The sequence below is a fragment of the Zootoca vivipara genome, chromosome 13 (genome assembly GCF_965207765.1).
Source record: "Zootoca vivipara chromosome 13, rZooViv2.hap1.1, whole genome shotgun sequence".
In the NCBI taxonomy this organism is placed as follows: Eukaryota; Metazoa; Chordata; class Lepidosauria; order Squamata; family Lacertidae; genus Zootoca; species Zootoca vivipara.
Window position 1 is genome coordinate 52111720 of NC_142596.1, and position 21523 is coordinate 52133242.

General features: G+C 47.5%; 1 protein-coding gene across 2 annotated transcripts in view; it reads left to right on the top strand.

Annotated features, from left to right (window-relative positions):
- The first annotated feature begins 502 nt into the window (after positions 1-502).
- Positions 503-21523, top strand: part of FOXK1 (forkhead box K1) — an 86763-nt gene continuing 65742 nt past the window's right edge. The window contains exon 1 of one of the 2 annotated variants that reach the window (XM_035130522.3): positions 503-1115. In XM_035130522.3, the coding sequence (XP_034986413.3) occupies positions 718-1115 (398 nt within the window). In that variant the 5' untranslated portion in view covers positions 503-717. The remainder of the gene's footprint in view (positions 1116-21523) is intronic. The other variant, XM_035130523.3, reaches the window with a different exon arrangement.

Genomic DNA, 21523 nt, shown 5'->3' on the forward strand with positions numbered 1-21523 from the left:
TCACCACAACCCTGTAAACACCCCCCCCCCCCCCGCAAATGCAGGAGCATGACAGCGAGCACCTCCGAGTGCGTCGCCCTGCCTTTGGATCGGGGCGCTGGAAGAAATCGACGACACATCCACGCCAACCCTTGCGCGCCCCTTTGGCTCGGCGGCTGCTCCCCCACGTACCCACCCAAGGGCACAGAGCGAGCGCCTGTGTCCCTCCCCCTCTCCCCCCGCGTTGCCTTGGGGTCGGGAGAGGAAGACGACTTGTGGGGCAGAGACAGACCAAGCACAAAGCGGTCCTTGCACCCCGAAGCCTTGCACCCCCGTTCCCACCGCTGGCACCGGAGCGTGCGCCTTTGCGCGCGCTGCCCTGCCTTTGGGGAGCGCACGCACCCGAACCTGTGCGCCCCCCCATTATTTTTGCAGCTCCCCCACCCCAGGGCGCTGCGTGTGGGTGTGTTTGCACCCCGTTCGTTGCCCTGTCTTTGGAGGAGGAGGAGGAGGCAGTCAGGGAGGGAGGGGATTGCGGAGGAGAGAGGCGCCCCGGACCCCGTGCGCCCTGTCTCCCGACCGCGGCCTGCGAGCGCGCCGCCTGGGCAGCCCGGGCCTCTCCCCGCCTCCCCGCCCGCGGCCCCGCCCCGGAGGCCGGCGGTGCGTAGTCGGCGGCCTCCCCTGCCTGCCTGCCGGCCTGCCTGCCTGCCTTCTTCGGCCACCGCCGCCGCCGCGAAGATGGCTGCAGCCGCGGGCGAGGACGGGCCCGGCGCGAGGGCCTTGCTGGCGCTGCAGCGCGCCGCGCCCTCGCCGCCGCCGCTGCCTCACGGGGCGGCCGCCTCCTCGCCTCCCCAGGGCCCGGCGCCGGCCCCGATCCCGCCCGCGGTGCCCCTGGCGCGCCTGCAGGGCCGCGACGTGGAGTTCGTGATGCGCCAGGCGACGGTGACCATCGGGCGCAACTCTTCGCAGGGCGCCGTGGACGTGAACATGGGCCGCTCCAGCTTCATCTCGCGCCGCCACCTCGAGCTCGCCTTCCGCGCGCCCCACTTCTACCTGCGCTGCCTGGGCAAGAACGGCGTCTTCGTCGACGGCGCCTTCCAGAGGAGGGGAGGCCCGGCCCTGCAGCTGCCCCCGCAGTGAGTCGTGGGGACGGGAGACACGCGGGCAGGCCGCTGCGCCGTGGGGATCGGGGAAGGGAGACACGCGGGCAGGCTGGCGTGGGGGCATTTGGGGTTGCAAGACTGGCGTGCAAGCTGGGGGTGGGTGGGGGTTAGGGAGACACGCCGGCAAGTTGGGTCTTGAGAATGGAGCTTAAGGAGACGCGGGTGCAGACGGGGTCGTGGGGATCTGGGTTACGGAAGCAAATGCATACGCTGGCGCTGGGTCGTGGGGAAGGGGGTTAGGGAGAGGTGTATAAGCTGGGTTGCGGGGATGGGTGCGTGCAGGCAGACACACACGTGTATAGGCTGGGTTGTGGGGATGGGGGCATGGAAAACCCACGGATGAGGTGATTGCGTGGGGTGTTGGGAATCTGTGGTAGTGGGGTGTTAACCCACAAAGGGGTGCCAGTCCTGAGGGGAGACACCCCCACCCACCCCCAACAAAAACACCATATATACCTAGGCAAGGAAAACTGCGCATGCGCATGAACAGGTCCTGGGAAGAGAGTTTGTGGGAAGGGGATCCCCCTGAGGGTGTGTGTGGGGGAGCTTATGCGCAAAGGGGGTGCCAGGCCTGAGGGGGAGACCCACAGGCATCCCTTGTGTCTGTTGGCTGGGAAAACCCACGTGTGGGCTAAGGGGTCTTCAGAAAGAGAGTTGAGGGAAGAGGACTGGACACTTATGTGAGCGGGTTCATGTGTACTGTGTATTAATAAATGGGTTTTGGAAACCCACCGGGGTGCGTGGGGCACCCATCATGGTCGGGGGGGGGGAAGACTCCTGACTACCTTTCGGGGGGGGGGGGAGAGAAGGAAGCCGAGCCCCACATTGAAAGTACCGTACATAACAATAATAAAATTATTATTATTATTACAAGTTTGCATGTGTCAGTCTTAACAGGTCTTCAGAAAGGGATTCCCAGCCTGAAAGTAATCTTGCGGGTGGGTGTGAGTATTCTTATTTTTAAAAATATTTACAGGCTGCCTTGCTGCACCAAGTCTGCACAAGGTGGCCAATGAAGGAGAAGCATTAAAAAAAAGAAAAGAAATTACATTAAAATATAATTCAGCTGCTGTGTGCGTCTTTGGCAAGGAGCGCTCGCCTGTGGTTTAATCGGTCTTGTGAAGGGGGCGAGGAAAACGAGGAAGGAAACTTTCGCACGTGGGTTTGGGTGTTAAGAAAAGGGTGTTCGCCTGGGGGGGGGAAACCCCTCTGTGGGAGTGAAAATGCACGCCTACTGTCAGGTGGAGCCACACATGGGTTCTACGGGTCTTGGGAATGGGGGACGGGGACGGAAGGGCATCCCCCAAGTTGGGGGGGAAATCACATACATGTAGGTGGTCAGACAGGCCTTCTGTGTAGTCCCCCCCCCCAAAAAAGTAATCTCATTAATGGTAAGCAGCCTTGGAATAATTTGTATCCTGACAGGCAGGATGTAAATAATGGCAAATCAAGAAAGGGGCTGCTACCCTTATGAAAATCTGCGGACTTTCAAAAGCGGGATTTGGGGGTCTTGGGAAAGGGGGACCTACTTGGAGGGGGAAGCCCTGGAGGGGGGTCGACATAGGAGGGAAGGTGGGTTTGCGAGCCGTGGTCAAGGGGAGCCCCCTCTAGGGTGGGTTTGGCAGGTCTTGAGATGCCCCTTCTGAAGGGAAACCCCCGAACTATTTCTGCGTTTGTGTGTATTTTGGCATGGAGAACCTGCTCTAAAGGAAAGATGTTGGGAGGGTTCTTGGAAAACTGTGGGGGGGGGGCAGATGAGAGTCGAGTGCGGGTTTCTGCCTTGGAAAGGGGGAGCCCCATATGTGGTTTAAGGTGTGGAGGGAAGACCTTACGGGTTTGGGGAGCGAAAGAGGATCTTTCTTTGAGAAGGGGGAACCCAGGTACAAAGGGTGTCTCCTTTCGAGCAGGGGGGGGGAAGACGGCCGCGGGACAGAGGGGGAGAATGTTGGGGGCAGGATCCCCCATCCTAGGAATGAGTTGGTGAGCAAAACTTGGAGCGTTCTTGTTTCGGGCTCATTTCTCCTTGCAGTCATCTGATAATTAACAGAATACAAGTAGGTCCCGGACCTGAATTGTGCCCACTGAGAAATGGGTTTCCTTGCGCCCCCTTGGATGGGTAAGTAGGGTCTGCGAACAGCACTAAGTTGGCGATGGGATGGAGGCCTGCCTGTCTGCATGGAAACCCGGCTCTCTGCAGTTGCTCCGTGGTGGAGGAAATGGACTCTGCACATGCCTCAGAGCCCTCTTGTCTTGCTGCATGCTCTGGGACTGAGTTTGAGCAGGTTCTGAGGCGGGGTGTTGGTTGAGACAAATAGGAAATAATCTGGGCTGGCGATGGTCTGTCAGCAGTAAAAAGAAAAATGATTACGAGTGGATAAATACAGAGTACAGGAAAAGCGTTGGAAGATGGCTCTCGGGGGGTGGGGTGGGGTGGAATCATCCCTATTGATCTCTGAATCTACCCTGTTTGTTCTCTTATCAATTTCTTTTCTTTTGAAATTGCTCAGGGGCTCCAGCAAACTTGCTAGGCCCAGCTCCCTAATCTTAAAGGTGATTCCTCCTGGGATGGCGTGAGAGAGATAGAGACACAGCCAGCCTCCTCCGGCTGGCGTGGGAGCAGGCAGGACGCCCCGGGGTCAAATTGGGGATTTTGAGGAGGCAGATACTGGGGCAGGTGTCCGTTGAGCTCCCTCTCTGAGCAAGGCCCTGTGTGGAAATGGGGTTCTCCTCAAAGAGAAAGTTATTTTCATTTGAAACGCATCGGTTAAAGCTGAAGTTTGGCACAGACGTTTATTTCGGTGCCCTTAACTCTTTGTCGGAGTTTTACGGTCTACGCAGCTCATGAGGGCTGTGAAGCTCCATCTTGAATTGCGACGCCCTTGCATCTCTGACCGTTTCTGCAGTTGAGAGATGAGTTGCAGTGATGGCCAAACTTGGCCCTCCAGCGGTTTTGGGACTACAATTCCCATCATCCCTGACCACTGGTCCTGTTAGCTAGGGGTGATGGGAGTTGTAGTCCCAAAACCGCTGGAGGGCCAAGTTTGCCCATCCCTGATTAGAGGGACCCAAACTTATCTGCAGTAAATTTCAGCGCTAACAGAAGAATTTCAAACAATCCCACAAAAAGAGTTGTTTTGTGCTGGGAGATGATGAGACTTCTTTTCCAAGACCTGCTCCAGACAATCTGTAGCAAACGCAATGGTTGCATTCGCATGTAACTGTAAACCATGGTTAACATTGCACGGACGAGCTACAGGAAGGGCAAGCGAAATGTTGGGCGTGTGCATTTCCTGTCCTCCCAAACTGACTGGCATGATGGGCTACCGAGGTTAGTGCCATTTGCAGAGAATATGGTATCCTATCAATTCTGGCTGACGACCAACTCCGCTGAGTTTAAAACGTGCCAATTTCAAACCAGGGGGTTATGAAACTGGCTTGTTTAACCGACTAGCATTCAAGATGGGATTCAGCCGGCATTCTTTGAAAGCGAAACTAATCTCCCCACAAGCCATCCCAGCTGCATGCTTAGGAGGAGAGGGGAAGGCGGCTGCCCAGTGTTTGCTCAGCGCACCGTTTCCATGCTCTATAAACCATGGCTTGCAAATGCAGCCGAGACATTTGGGGCTAAGAAACGAGAAGGACCTGGAGGAAAGTTGAAGTAGGAAAAGAATGCCTTGGGGAGCAGGCAGTTGTTTCTCAGACTGAAGAGCACAGTTGGTTAGCGCTGCTTAAACCGTCAATGACAATACTCCCAAGTCGGGCCGGGTTTCTCTGCGCCATTAGGAGGGGGGGAGAGAGAGATTCCTGAGGGATATTGGCTTTCTGGGGGGCAAGGAGAAGATTCCACTGATGGAAAAAGCAGAGCAACAGCTGTGGGCCTGTCCCAGGGGCAAACTTTGCCAAAGGAGATGGGAAGCACCTTGGTTCGCAAAGAACGGACGAGTTATGCGCGTGAACAGGTGCCTCTCTCTCGGATCCTGCCGAGATAAAGCAGACTTCATTTGTACAAAATCGCAGTCCCTTGTTGGTCGGTTGGTTTTCCAGTAGGGTACCCAAATCATGGCCTAGGAACCCCACCTGCTCCTGCAAGAGCTGGGAAAAGGCTTTGGGTGGAGGTTGGGGGGTTAGAGGAGGAGAAGCCTGCTTCTTCATTCGCTGCAGCAAGATGATCTGGGAACCCGGTTGATTGGAATCCTCCGCTAGTGACTGGGGTGCAAGCAGGTTCCTTCTCGTCTTCTTCCTGCGCAGCCATGATATGCTCTTGGACTGCGCTGCGCATCAGTGTCTCGTTCCACCCCAACAAGGCAAGCACATTGCAGTGGTTTCCAGACTATAGGCCAGGAAACCCCTGGAGTTCCTTGAAAGCAGGGGGCTCCCACGTGGCGGTGGATTGTGGCCTTCGCCTGCTCCTCCCTGTACGTTCTTTCGTAGTGTCGACATGATGTCTTTCTCATCAAAATGCCACCCTGTTTCCCCTCACACACACCCCCTCGCCCCATTCAACCTACGTTTACCATTTCTCCATGCATGCTTTAAAAAACTTACTGGACTTTTTTTTTTTTTGCAGTAATCGTAAAATCTGGATTAAATGGGGAAATTATATTGCGTTGTGTTTTGAGGACGTGGTGTGGGCACTGTAGAATCTTAGACTTTCAGAAGGGACCCCAAGAATCACCAGTGCAGGAATCGCAGCTACGTTGTGCGCCCCGGTTCATTCAGGACAGTGACAAGACCCACAGTGTTCGGCACATGCTTCCTTTGACCCCAGCGTGTGCCCAGGGACTTGTCCCAGAATCTTTCACCTTGTCTGTGTTTGCTACTGTTGTGGATCGGAGGACAAGCACCGATTCTGTTGTTTGATGCAGAAAAGGGATCCTTGACAGAACAGAGGGTTGTGGTTATTTTTTTTATTTTTTAAGAAAACCATCTGTCAAGATGCCACTTCTTAACAGCCCCCCCCCCCCCATGCACAACATTGCTTAGATGTGCCATTGTTATAAGGTGCCTTAAAACTTGACATTCTCCATTCTGGGGGGTGGGTGGATAATGCAATTTCTCTTCTTCCCCGCAGACCCAAGGGCACAACTCTTGCTCACCAGCCTTGTATCTAGCAGATCCTTCTTCTTCTTCTTTTTAATAAGTTGCTTTTTCTGCCGGCTGTTTTCTTGTGTTTAGTAATTTCGTTATAAATCCCAAGCCGCTTGCTTCCTCTGAGGCATTTGGGCTTTGAAATGTTTTCCTTTTTCGGAGGCGATACCCTTGGACTATGTCAGTATAATTAATTTCTCCTTGTAAAACAAGCTGCTTTCTCTTTTCTTTCCCCTTCGATTCCTTTTCCCGGGGAGCCGGGGGCATCCTTGTGCTTTCCCCAAAAGCCCTTGCGCCTTCGGTGCCTTGTTATTTCGTTTACCGAATTGCAATTGTCGTTGCCAAATGAAAGGAGAGCGAATAGAGACAGCCTCTCACTTGTGGTTGGGTTTTTTTTTGGGGGGGGGGTTGGGGGCGAGAGAGAGATCCTTTCTCCTTCCAAGCGCTTAAAGGGGAGGAGGTTTTATGCACACTGGCTTGCATGCTGCAGGGAACCCTGAACAATAAAATGTCTTCTCGGCCACTGTTTATGATCAGAGTAAATAAACTGCACGCCCCTCCCTTTCTGAGTTGTAAAACAGATGATGCAACTCTCTCTCCCCCCCCCTTACTTTTTTCCTGAATGGAATTTGCCCTCTAGTTCCTGCGAAGTAAACAGTTCCAGTTTTTCCTGTGTTCTTTAGGGCATACAAGCATTTAGGCCTCGACTGCAGAAATGTTTCTTGGCGGCCTCTCGGTTCTCTCAGCTGCAGATGGTGCACGAAATGAAGTGTTCTCGCCTCTTACTTGCAAGGAGCCCGGGTGATGCTGGCAGAGTAAATTTGTACGTACCTGTTGCATCCAACACTGGAAGGAAGGGGGGGAAGCAGCATGGGAATTCAACTCCCGTCACTTTTTAGGTTCGTTATGTGCCTTCCTGTGTGTGTGGCATTTGTTTTCAGATGCCACTCAACGCCTTCAAGGATTTTTGCCAGGAGAGGGAGGAGGGAAAGCCCTTCTCGTAAGCTTCCCAGGGGGATCTGGTTGGTCCCAGTGGGACGCAGGATGCCTTCCTGAGTGAGTTCAGGACCTGATCCTGCAAGCCTCTTCCTGTGCTTCCGAACGCCGTTGCTCGCTCATCAAGCGGTACAACCAACTGTTAATGTGCCTTATGAGTAGTTGTAGTAGCATTTATTAAATTTGTATACCTGCCTTCTTTGGCATCAATTCTTTGGCGAAGAATTGATGCTTTTGAATTATGGTGCTGGAGGAGACTCTTGAGAGTCCCATGGACTGCAAGAAGATCAAACCTATCCATTCTGAAGGAAATCAGCCCTGAGTGCTCACTGGAAGGACAGATCCTGAAGCTGAGGCTCCAAGACTTTGGCCACCTCATGAGAAGAGAAGACTCCCTGGAAAAGACCCTGATGTTGGGAAAGATGGAGGGCACTAGGAGAAGGGGACGACAGAGGACGAGATGGTTGGACAGTGTTCTCGAAGCTACGAACATGAGTTTGACCAAACTGTGGGAGGCAGTGCAAGACAGGAGTGCCTGGCGTGCTCTGGTCCATGGGGTCACGAAGAGTCGGACACGACTAAACGACTAAACAACAACAACCTGCCTTCATCTGCAGAGGGGGGTTCACAACATAAAAATACAATAGGAAAACACAAAAGACATGATAAAAGCAACAACGACAACAAACCAATAGCTCACCCTCCCACAAACACATTTAAAAGGGTATACAATGTTGATCAGCCAAAGGCTTGGTTGAAAAGGAATATTTTTGCCTGGCCCCTAAAGGTGTCTAATGAAGACGCCAGGTGAGCCTCCCTAGAGAGAGCATTCTGCAAGTGGGGAGCCACTGCAGAAAAGGCCCTGTTCTTGTGTTGCCACCCTCCCAACCTCTCACGGAAGAGGCACACAAGGAAGGGCCTCAGAAGATTAGTGCAGAGTTGGGGGCGGTTTATATCAGGCATAGGCAAACTCGGGCCCTCCAGATGTTTTGGGACTACAATTCCCATCATCCCTGACCACTGGTCCTGTTAGCTAAGGATGATGGGAATTGTAGTCCCCAACATCTGGAGGGCCCGAGTTTGCCTATGCCTGGTTTATATGGAGAGAGACGGTCCCAGAGGTATCGCGTTACTGAGTCACTTTGAATTGGGTCCGAAAATGAATTGGTGGCCAGTGCAAACAGGTGCCATATGTTCAAACTGTCTTGTCCTGATGAGCAACTGGCTGCCAAATTCTGCGGCAGCGGAAGTTTCCGAACCGACTCCAGAGGCAGCCCCAGACAGAACGCATTGCAGTAATTTAACCTAGAGGTGAGCAGAGCAGAGAAGTTAGGCTATCCCTGTCTAGCCACATCTCGGCCACCAGCCAAAGTGATGGAAGACACTCTGCGCCACCGAGGCCACCTGAAAACACAGAGCATTATGTACAATTTACAATTCACTGCACCTCTGTGACATAAGCGCTGCTTCTTTTGCACGGCTTGGGAGTCGGAACAGAGAGAGGTAGGCAAAGACTATATTGCTGCATAGCAGCCGGTGCCGTCTTTCCATTTGCAAGGGCTGCCGTTCCGGAGGGATTTGAACCCAAATCGGGCAATTTTATCTCCATGGATGATGCTTGTTTTGTACTGGCATCCGCGGGCTGTGTCTCCCTGAGAATATTTGGCCCAGTTTGCAAACTGGCAAGTTACATACTTCTGGCACAATCTTAATTCCTCCAGCTAAAAATTGAATATGAAAATATTTAATATCGTTTAGGGGAAGAGCTTGTAGCTCAGTGGCAGAGCATCTCCCTTGCAAGCAGAAGGCTGCCTGAAATCCCAGAGGGCAGCTGCCACCCAGTGTAGACAGTACTGAGCTACGTGGAACAATAGTCTGCTTCAGTATATGGCAGCTTCCCATGTTTCAATCCCCAAACCCTACGCTTTTATTGCTATTGGAAATACGTCCTGAATTGTATGCACACTTGTGAGATGTTGCAACCTGGCCATTTCTGTTTCAAATAATTCAGAGTCCGTGGCAGTACAGTGGTACCTTGGTTTGCAACCATAATCCGTTCCAGAGGTCCGTTTGTAAACTAGAACAGGTTGTAACCCAAGGTGCGCTTTCGCCAATGGGACCTCAAAAAAAAAATGTTCGTAATCCGCCCCCCTCCCAAAAAATGGGTCGTAATCCAAAAAAAGTTTGCAAACCAGGACACGCACTTCCGGATTTGACGTGTTTGTAATCCAAAACGTATGCAAACCAGACTTTGTAAACCAAGGTACCACTGTTTGAGAATTGCTGCACAAGCCTGAATTATTTGCACACACAAAAAGTCTGCAAAGCTTTAGGAAATGTGCCTCGTATGTCCCTCTCCTCTGCCTTCTAACGTTTAAAGTTTACATTGGCTCCATTAGGAGAATGCCATTCTTTTGGGGGCTTCCCTCTTGGAAAGTGTTGTTCCTCTGGATACAGGAGAGTTTTTATAGCTTGCTGGAAACTTCGCAGGGTCTCCTGTCTTGCTTCCACGAGGGTTTACGCTCTGCTTCAGACAGAATGTCGCCGGCACGGAGTTAGGCTCGTCTTTCGCAGCTGTGTCGTTTGCAGGATTTGTGTCCACTTCGCAGATGAGACAGCGCAACTGTGAAAAATAATTAAAGCACCATCGCACAGTGACTGATAGGGAGGCTGTTTCACAGGGGTCACTCGCTCAGCTTGAAGGCAGGTCGGGAAGTGAAAACACAGATGATTAACCAGAAATGTGCTTTCTGGTTGGGCTGTCAATTCTCAAAAGAGATCTGTTTCTGTGGCGTGCCGTGAGCGAGCAATTTCTGAGAATCCCAACTTCCACGAACCCTCATTCCCACCAAACACACCTGGAGGATCCTGGCCATTTTTTGCTGCAAGGATAAAATATGTCAAAGCAGGGTGGATTTGATTTAAATCAAACTGATTTAAATCACGATTTAAATCACTAGTCAGTAAGGCTTGATTTAAACCATAGTTTTCTACATAAAGACTAATTCTTGCTGGTATAACTTTAATATGCAAGTCGATGAAGATTTTTAGAATAACAACTTTTCATATTAGGTTTTTTTTTTATCCCCAGTTTAATAGGTTAATCATTCATATTTGGACAACTTTTCTGTTGTACTTAAGAAGGAGAAAAATAATCATTACCTTAATAATAACAATTTAAATAGATTTATTCAACTGAAACAATAACATTACAGCATATGTTATTTGCTTAAACAAACATCCATGTTTGTTAACTAATTTGGCTAAACAAAAACAATATATATATATATATAGAAACTTAGACTGTCAGCTCAGCCTACACATGAAAAACTTAAATACTGTCCACTCCAAACAATCAGAAAAATATTGTTTCTATTCTATTCACTGAACTTCTTGAAACTTAGCACTGAAGGGGTTGATTCTGTATTCATAAAAATCATTGATTTTTATCCACCCTGTGTCAAAGGCTCTGGAACCAAAATTGGGAGGGAAAGCAACAACAAAAAGTTTCCATACATGGGGGGGGGGGGCTGCCTTCAGATGTCTATGAAAAAATTTATAGTTGTTTATATCAATTGTAGATTTGTGTGGAAGGAGCACACAGAGTGCTCCTGAACTTGGATCGTAGATTGCTGCAGTGTGCACTTTTTCTTTAAAAGGGGGGCGGGGGGGGCTATCTACTTGCTTGACCCCACCTGGTGACCTCCAGGCAATTTGGACCTCCACTCCCATCCGCCCCCAGCCAGCGTGGTGGGCGCCAGGTTGCAGAAGGCTGCTGCAAAGGAAGTGGGTACCTACTTATCCGCTTGCACTGGTGTGCTTTCGAACTGCTAGGTTGGCAGAAGCTTTCACACTTGATCTTAGCCAAAAAGGCCGAGAAGCGATGGCAGAAGCTTTCTTTTAAGGGATTCAAAACGATGCAGATGATATTGTTAACTACTGCTTAGGTTTCTAACCTGCATTTCACAGTAGCGCCCCGGGACTGGTTGCAGCGATGTAAAAGTGCAGACGTTAAAACAGGGTGGATAAAAATCAATGATTTTTTAAAAAAAATCAAAAAAATCGGATTTTTTTTATTTAAATCAGATTTTTTTGATTTAAATCGATTTTTTTGATTTAAATCGATTTTTTTTAAATAAAATGCTTTTTGAGGAAAATATATTACCATCCAAAGGTTATTCCATCATGAAATAAAGATTAGTTTTTTAATTATGTAGAATAAGGTTGTATATGTTTAATTTTTTGGGTAAATAAATTCCATTAATCCATTCAAAATGTCATGCTCTTCCAGAGGTTTTTGTAAGCTTATTGGGCAGTTTCTCTGCCTACAAGATATTATCACAGATGCTTGGTTTACTTTTGCAGTTCTCAAAACTGAATTTGACTCAACAGAGATCACATGCCTCTTCTTCACAGCAAAAATGTTATAACATGAACAGAGTTGAGAAAAAGACCTTAATCCTATTGTTCTACAAACCTGTCAATACAGAAACAACCCCTTCAGTGCTAAGTTTCAAGAAGTTCAGTGAATAGAATAGAAACAATATTTTTCTGATTGTTTGGAGTGAACAGTATTTAAGTTTTTCACGTGTAGGCTGGGCTGACAGTCTAAGTTTCTTAAAATATATATATATATTGTTTTTGTTTAGCCAAATTAGTTAACAAACATGGATGTTTAAGCAAATAACATATGCTGTAATGTTATTGTTTCAGTTGAATAAATCTATTTAAATTGTTATTATTAAGGTAATGATTATTTTATTCCTTCCTAAGTACAACAGTAAAGTTGTCCAAATATGAATAACCCATTAAACTGGGGATAAAAAACTAATATGAAAAGTTGTTATTCTAAAAATCTTCATCTACTTGCATATTAAAGTTATACCAGCAAGAATTAGTCTTTATGTAGAAAACTATGATTTAAATCAAGCCTTACTGACTAGTGATTTAAATCGTGATTTAAATCGTGATTTAAATCAGTTTGATTTAAATCAAATCCACCCTGCGTTAAAATGAATCAGAACAACTTGCAAACAGAAGATTAGAGGAGGTCCTGTGTGTGTGTGTGTGTATCAGGAGTCAAATGGTGTAGGGCAGGCACCCCCAAACTTCGGCCCTCCAGATGTTTTGGACTACAATTCCCATCTTCCCTGACCACTGGTCCTGTTAGCTAGGGATCATGGGAGTTGTAGGCCAAAACATCTGGAGGGCCGCAGTTTGGGGATGCCTGGTGTAGAGGCTTCAGCATATGACAGAAGCTGACAGTGCAGGTACGAGGCACACCTGTGCCAGATTTATCTTAGGGCAAGCCTTACTTCCAGGCCACCATATATGTGACATTGCCATTCTGGGGTCCTTAGGGAGGATGGGTGTGATATTTGCAGCAATAGCAGCAGTGGTAGTAGCGGCGATAACAGTGCAAAGACCAGTTTTGCAAGCCAGAGCTGAGCTGGACTTTATTCCTCGTATCCCCTTTCTTTACGGTTTTGACGTTAAAAAGCAAGCATCTGAAAGCCCAGAGTTACTCGGACAGTCTTCTAATTTGCAGGGCTGAGCTCTCGTCGTTGCCAAAGTCTCGTTGTGGCTTCTGCGCTCTTGTGTTTTGATGATCTCACAAACCACTTGGACACTCCATTCTTGCGGTTAAAACAATGTTATCAGGATGTGTGTGTGTGTGTGTGTGCATTTGTTTTTGTGCATGCCCAGGGTAAGAGAGAGAACAGCAAGGCCCGTTCTCCGAGGAACTATTTTTACCACATAACCACCAGTGCAAAACCAGAGCTGTTTCTAACACACCTTTTTCCTAATCACAATTTCCTCTGCTGTTCTGTTTTCTACAACTACACAACAGAAGCTCAAGTAGCAAAATTTCAATCATCTTCCATTCCCCCTCCTTTTAAGATATGTCTGTGTCTGCTACGTGTCTGTTCAAACAAACCCACAACGTATTCCAGCCATTTGCTTTTTGCTAAGCACCTACTTAAATATTTCCTGCTGTATCAGTGGGACATAAAAGAGCCAAATTATGCTTGGATCATGTCCCATGTTCTTAGAGGTGCACCCTGCCATGGCTGAGCTGTTCTAAAAAAATCAAGGCAGATTTCTGCCCCAAGGGGCTTACAGTGTGAGCTTCAACCAGGGAGGTGTAGACCAGGGATGTCCAACAGGTCGATCGTGATCTACGGGTTGATCCCTGCGAACTTTTCATCGATCGCTGGCCCCCTTCTGGCCCTGTCCTCTCGCCCCGCCCCGCCCTCCGTTGTTGGAGAATGAAAGACGGAGTTTACAAAACAAGGCTGTCCCCCCCCTCCGGCGCGCGATCCTTCAGTGAGTTGCTGTTTTTCTGTGACTTCAAAATAATGTAAACATGTTGCGCCCGCCCTCCCCCCAAAAAGCTAAGCAACGTGTCTCCCGAACCCCAATAAAACGGGGTTATTCCTCTCCCTAAAAAAAAGCTCAACAACCTGAACCCCTAAAAATGGGGGTAGATCACTGCCAGTTTTTAATTCTATGAGTAGATCGCAGTCTCTTGGAAGACAACAGAGGGATCTGGCATAGATCTGGCTGCCTGAACATTGATAAACTGTTTTGGAAGAGGATGGCCCACCTTTTCAGACAGAGCAAGTGAGGAGGAAATTCTGTCCATGTTTTATGCTGCGTTTTTAGACAGAAGATGGTTTATTGTTACTTCTTTGCTTGACAGCAGCTCCTATCCTAGTTTTGACTGATTTATACAGTTCAGGGAAGGTCTAGAGCAGCCTTTCCAAACCTGGCACCTTGCAGGGCCTTATGGGTGTTGTAGTCCAAAAACTTTTGGTGCACGGGGAAAGCTGCCGTAGGGCAGGGTGGGAAAACGTGGCCGGCCACCTTGAAAGTGACCTACGTGCCCAGGAATGTGGAAGACTTTCTCAAGTCTTACGCAGAGCCTGGCTTCAAAGAATCTGAAGTACGTTTGTTTCCTAGCCCAGTCGTGGAGTGGGGGGCTTGAGGAGGAGGACTACGGTATCCAGTGCGGCTCGATTAAGCTGTGTGCCTCTTAGCATGCTTCTAGCTCTCATTTCATTTGGGTGCAAGAAGGGGGAGTTAGAACCGAAAACTCTGCAACCAAAAGCATTGGCGGGCAGGCAGGGCTTTTGCAAAAAAATATGTACGGTAATTGTTTGTTTTGAATAGTTTTTTAAAGACAGAAGTTGATTTTGCCCGTGTGGAATTTTAGGGTTGAGCCGTGACACCTGAAAATAATCGGCACATTTCAACGCAGTGTGTCTGTAACTATTGGGTGTTAGGGGCAACTAATGCCCCTTCTTTTAAGCTTCCCAGTATCTGGCTGGGGGGGGGGTGGAGGCCAGCCTGGAAGTAGAATTATAAGTTGGTTCAATTCAGTGGTGGGGCTGTTGTAATGTTCTTCTGCGCACAGTTGTTGGAAACTGCAGGAACTGGAGGTAGCCAAGCTTGGAATATTCTTATAGGGAGAGAGAGAGAGATTTTCGGTAGTGGTTAAATGATTTTTTCGGATTTGGGCTGCTGTTTCTAGCCGTCTCTGTTTGTTCTGGGAGGGACCTCTCCAAATGCCCATCACCACATCAAACCACCTGGGGTGTGTGTGTGTGTGTGTGCTGTAATCTTCTTTTGGTCTCTTGGCCTCTGAGCCAGCAGCGTCTGTGTGTTCTTGTGTTTGTGGAGCCCAAAGGATGCTGTATCCTGAAATCCGCTCACAGAGCCAATCCCTGTCTGGCTTACAGCGGCACACATGTGGAAAGAGCCAGCTTCCTGTCTCCAGTTCCAAGTGGAAATGTGGAATCTGTGGTCGAGAAACAAGCCTTGTGTGCTTTGGAGCAAGCGCTGGAGAATTTCCCCTGCGCTCCCGTTGCCTTGTTATGTCAAAGGAGGCGGCTCCTGGATGTGAAGAAGACCCATTGAAATCAACAGATTCGCGCCGTGTGAGTCAAGTAGCCCCTTTGATAATGTCCAACTTTTAAGAAGGCAGCGGGGGGGGGGGGCAGATTGCTTCTTTGGCTAGCTGCCATTTCAAATGGGCTGCTAATAAAACAGCTTCCCCTTTGCCATAACAACAACTTATTATTTATCCCCCGCCCATCTTGCTGGGTTTCCCCAGCCACTCTGGGCAGCTTCCAACAAAATATTAAAATACATGTCAATCTGTTCAGGGATATACATGCCAGTGTTAGAAATTCATATATATAAGCTAATTGTCAGGGCTGATTTCCCTGAGTGCTCCCTGGAAGGACAGATCGTGAAGCTGAGGCTCTAATACTTTGGCCACCTCATGAGAAGAGAAGACTCCCTGGAAAAGACCCTGATGTTGGGAAAGATGGAGGGCACTAGGAGAAGGGGACGACAGAGGACAAGATGGTTGGACAGTGTTCTCGAAGCTACGAACATGAGTTTGACCAAACTGCGGGAGGCAGTGGAAGACAGGAGTGCCTGGCGTGCTCTGGTCCATGGGGTCACGAAGAGTCGGACACGACTAAACGACTAAACAACAACAACAAGCTAATTGTCAAATAGCACCTTAAATCTAGGTTATGGTCACCCCAATGGATTGTCTAGTTACCTTTTTTGGCAGTGAAATTTATTATTATTGATATTATTCATTTCATTTCTTTATTATTGTTATTGTTATTCTTTTAAAACATTTATTCAGAAGTTACAATACAGCTTTCTTCACTTCCTTAATATCACAGAATGATCGCTCCAATCAGGGTGGATTTGATTTAAATCAAACTGATTTACGATTTAATCACGATTTAAATCACTAGTCAGTAAGGCTTGATTTAAATCATAGTTTTCTACATAAAGACTAATTCTTGCTGGTATGACTTTAATATGCAAGTAGATGAAGATTTTTAGAATAACAACTTTTCATATTAGTTTTTTATCCCCAGTTTAATAGGTTAATCATTCATATTTGGACAACTTTACTGTTGTACTTAGGAAGGAGAAAAATAATCATTACCTTAACAATAACAATTTAAATAGATTTATTCAACTGAAACAATAACATTACAGCATATGTTATTTGCTTAAACAAACATCCATGTTTGTTAACTAATTTGGCTAAACAAAAACAAAATATATATATTTTAAGAAACTTAGACTGTCAGCCCAGCCTACACATGAAAAACTTAAATACTGTCCACTCCAATCAGAAAAATATTGTTTCTATTCTATTCACTGAACTTCTTGAAACTTAGCACTGAAGGGGTTGTTTCTGTATTCATAGGTTTGTAGAGCAATAGGATTAAGGTCTTTTTCTCAACTCTGTTCATGTTATAACATTTTTGCTGTGAAGAAGAGGCATGTGATCTCTGTTGAGTCAAATTCAGTTTTGAGAACTGCAAAAGTAAACCAAGCATCTGTGATAATATCTTGTAGGCAGAGAAACTGCCCAATAATCTTACAAAAACCTCTGGAAGAGCATGGCATTGTGAATGGATTAATGGAATTCATTTACCCAAAAAATTAAACATATACAACCTTATTCTACATAATTAAAAAAACTAATCTTTATTTCATGATGGAATAACCTTTGGATGGTAATATATTTTCCTCAAAAAGCATTTTATTTTAAAAAATCTGATTTAAATAAAAAAATCGATTTAAATCAAAAAATTTTTATTTTTTTTTAAAAAATCATTGATTTTTATCCACCCTGGCTCCAATCCCACATCACTGTCCTGTTGGCTCGCTGAATATTTCATTTCTTATGCCACTTTATATTTTGAAGAAGAAATCTCGAAGCGGTTTACAACGCATTGAGACATCAGATAAACCAACCCAGAATAAAACAGCAAGAAGACATCGCCACGGATCAGCCGGCTGGCTGGCGCACAGTGGCGTCTTTTGGTGCTGGGTTACACAGCAATAGAGACTACTGCTGCTGCGCACCAACCAGGTGGTGAAATGTCAGTTGCCAAACGAGACATTTTCACTTGGTTGTAATTGGACCCGCGCCAGTTGGACAGCGCGCCTGGCACATGGGGAATTTGGAACACTGGTGTAATACTCAGTATGGTTCAACGCAGATTAGTTGACCCTTTTGTATCCTCAAATGGACTTAATCGTACCTGCGATAAGAGTGACCAAGGTGGATTCTCCTCCCCTCTCTTGTTCCTCTATTACATATCTAAACGGGCAGATTTTGCAAGGAAGAGTTTTCTGAATTGTCTCTGTTTTGGGAAGGAGAGGGGGCAGCTGGATTGCGGGGCGGGGGCAGGTTTTTCAAGGCTTCTATCTGGGATGGAGTTTTTTCTATTCAGCTGTTTGCTTTTTTTAAAAAAGTGTGTTGAAGTAGGATTCCTTAGTGAAAAGTTCCTTTGAGCCACTCTTGCTCCCCACGTCATGTGTAAATATTGTTAAAACAATCTGGCAGACGAATCCACAAGAACGGCGAGTAAACATTACCGACAAAGAGGTCCCCCATATAGCTGAGTTAGATGACTGGTTTAAAAGGGCCCTGGGGGAAAGAGAGAGTGTCAGAAGTTTTGACCAGTTGCTTGGAGGATCTTCTTGAGCCTGGATCGCTTGTCATTCTAAACCATGGTTTAGTGTTGCTTGTAACGCTAAACCGTGGTTTAACGTTGCACAAACAAGCCACGGGGAGCCTCGGGATTTTGTCTGCATCCTCCTCTTCTGCTCGCATTTTCGATGAAGCAAAGTTTCGTGTTGTGTCAACAGGAGACAATCTGCAGAAGCACAACGAAGCTTTACTTCTTGCTAATGTAAGACATTACGTACACATCAGTCTGCGAGCGAAATGGGTTTAAGTCGTTGAAAACACTCCTACAGCACAATATTGAGCCTGTTTGCCCAGAAGTGAGTCCCATGGAATTCATTTGGACTTATTCTACGGTAGTAATGCTTAGGAGTTCAGCCTTATCTTACTAAATGGTGCCTTGGTTTTGATTCCAGAGTTGCTCTTTCCAAAGCACGCCTTCTGCACTTCTACAAAGCGGTAGTGTTTGAGACTGGCTTGGAGCTAGCAGGGTGGGGGGAAGTTTTTGGAATGTATGCCCAGGTCCGTCTCCTTAGATTGAAGAAGCCATTGCAAGTTTACGCAGCGGACAGAAGCAATTCCCATTCGAATTGGGTATGCACATTTGTGTCAATTGCTTGCAAGGCAGTATTGACTTAAAAAGCGAGTTAGGGCACAGACTAAGCTTTTATGATAGTTCTTTTTCTATTATCCGTGAAGCCTCCTGCACATCAATCTCCTGTTTAAAGACCGCCTCTGGAACGGTTCAGCGAATTGTGCTTGTACCTTCCTTATGGCGGTTAATTTCTTATGAGGCATACACTTTTATTAGGCATTAAAAGCGGGGTGGTTCTCTCCCCTCCCTGGATCTTAGCAGGGTAATTAATATTTTGGATAGTTGCTCAGTTATTGTTTCAGTGTTACTTCAACTGCATCATCCTGCTGAGCCCCTCGCCTGTGGCCCGGTTGCGCTCACCCCCAGATCCTGTCTGGAGGAGTAGGGCAAGATAAAAAAAGAGACAGCGTCGTGTAGTGGTTAGAGTGGGAGACCAGAGTTCGAATCCTCGCTTGGCAGGATAGCAGCTGATGTCTCCACCATTTGGAGGTGCATGCCTGGGGACCCTTGGATCTGGCCTGTCTCCACACACTAACAACACATCCTGTAGAAGCCTAGGCGTGATATTTTATTTGCACAATCGGAACGAATTCTAGGAACCAAAAAGTCACATTGAAAAATACGACGTCCAAGCCGTCTGGCCACAAAATGGCAACTAGGCATTCCGTTCCGGCCACCGTCATCCTGGTGTAAGGACCCATTCGGCACCTAGCTTGTACAGTGGTACCTTGACATCCGAATGACTCGACTTACGAAGGTTTCGACTTACGAAGTCGACAACCCCGGAAGTCTTTTGGCCGTGCACGCGCGGTCCGCGCATGCGCAGAAGTGCAAAATCGTGCTTTGCGCAAAGCAGCCACTTCGACATCCGAAGACCTCGACTTACGAAGAGCGCCACAGAACGGATCGTCTTCGTAAGTCGAGGTACCACTGTATATATCTAAGTTTCCAACACTGTGGCTCAGCCATGAAGCTCCCCGTGTGAGCTTGGAAGCCAGTCGCTGCCTTGGAGAAGAGGGCAGGATATACAGTAGATGCTAAAAATCAAATAAACAAACCTGCCTGGTATGCACCCATTAAACGCAGAGAGCTGAGAAGTGTATTTGTAGAAGTGCTTCCCAAACCGCACCTAGAGATTCTGTTATGGCCCATCCAATTCCCAAGAGACTGCGATCTGCTCACAGTATAAAAGAACTGGCAGGGATCTACCTTTTTTTAGAGAGCCAAAGTTTTTGAGATTTTTTTAGGGAGCCAAAGTTGTTGGGCTTTCCCCCGGAAGATTTGGCAGGGGGTCCAAAGATCGACTATTGACCAGGGACATCCCGTGATCGACCAGTAGATCGTGATCAACCTGTTGGACAGGCCCGTGTTATGGCAACCGCAATCTGGGTTTAAGGTGCCACTGGGCGATTCGCTTATATATCTGAAGCTCTCCTGCTTTTGCTACCATTGATCTAACCCAGGGGTAGGCAACCTACGGCCTGGGGGCTGGATGCGGCCCAATCGCCTTCTCAATCCAACCCGCGGACGGTCCGGGAATCAGCGTGTTTTTACATGAGTAGAATGTGTGCTTTTATTTAAAATGCATCTCTGGGTTATTTGTGGGGCATAGGAATTCGTTCATCCCCCCCCCCCAAAAAAATACTTTGGCCCCGGACAAGTTCTGAGGAGCAGTGGACCGGCCCCCTGCTGAAAATGTTTGCTGGCCCCTGATCTAACCCGATGAAGACTGTTTTGCAAAAAACACTGTTTTGCAGATTTCAATAAATGCATTTTCCCAGTGTGGGTCTCTGAGCTTCCCCAAAGGCCAGCGCAGCTACCTTTTGCTTTTTGGCAGCTTTGCCAAGGTAGTTTGGCCTAACTGACTTGTGAATCAGGCTGTTAGCAACCTTTCCTCTATTTAATGGCTAGTTAACTTCCCTCCATGCTTAGGGAGAGTGGAATGAGTTTGTGAGTTTGAGATTTCTCCCATTTCTTGGTGTGTGTTTTTTCACTCCAGGGCAATTCCGCTGCTTTTTTGAAACCTAAGATGTTTTGGGGGACCTCTGAGGGAGAGCAGCTGCTTCCTTCAAAGAAAACTTTGCGGTGATGAATGGCCCATTAAGAGAAAGTTGATGGCCTAGCAAGTGTAATTTGCATAACAATTAAACCAGTCTGGTGTATCCAGCAAAGATGCTAACACAATGCCTCTCCCTTGGAGATTTTGCTATTAAGCTACTTTATGAACTGGGCTTTTTAAATGACTCCGTTTTCCTCCTGAAAATGCCTGAGGACTGTTGGGGGGGGCTGTACAGTAATAAAAAGAGCCCCCCACTGCACACAGAAGTCCTTAGTACCATATCCAAGAATATTGTTGCAAACCACCCCAATATCTGAAAGGCATGAGCATTTACGCAGGTGTTGGCTTCCTTGGAAGGAAGGACAGTGAAGATTGTGGGGTCTTCATGATATGTGGTTTAGTCACACATACCTACAACAGGTAGGTAGCCGTGTTGGTCTGCCGTAGTCGAAACAAATTAAAAAAATTCCTTCCAGTAGCACCTTAGAGACCTACTAAGTTTGTCATAGGTATGAGCTTTCGTGTGCATGCACACTTCTTCTGATACTGTACACTGAAAAAGAAGTCACCAGACCCTTATATATAGTCAGAGGGTGTTGTTGTTTAGTCGTGTCCGACTCTTCGTGACCCCATGGACCATAGCACGCCAGGCACTCCTGTCTTGCACTGCCTCCCGTAGTTTGGTCAAACTCATGTTCGTAGCTTCGAGAACACTGTCCAACCATCTTGTCCTCTGTTGTCCCCTTCTCCTAGTGCCCTCAATCTTTCCCAACATCAGGGTCTTTTCCAAGGATTCTTCTCTTCTCATGAGGTGGCCAAAGTATTGGAGCCTCAGCTTCACGATCTGTCCTTCCAGGGAGCACTCAGGGCTGATTTCCTTCAGAATGGAGAGGTTTGATCTTCTTGCAGTCCATGGGACTCTCAAGAGTCTCCTCCAGCACCATAATTCAAAAGCATCAATTCTTCGGCGATCAGCCTTCTTTATGGTCCAGCTCTCACTTCCATACATCACTACTGGGAAAACCATAGCTTTAACTATACGGACCTTTGTCGGCAAGGTGATGTCTCTGCTTTTTAAGATGCTGTCTAGGTTTGTCATTGCTTTTCTCCCAAGAAGCAGGCGTCTT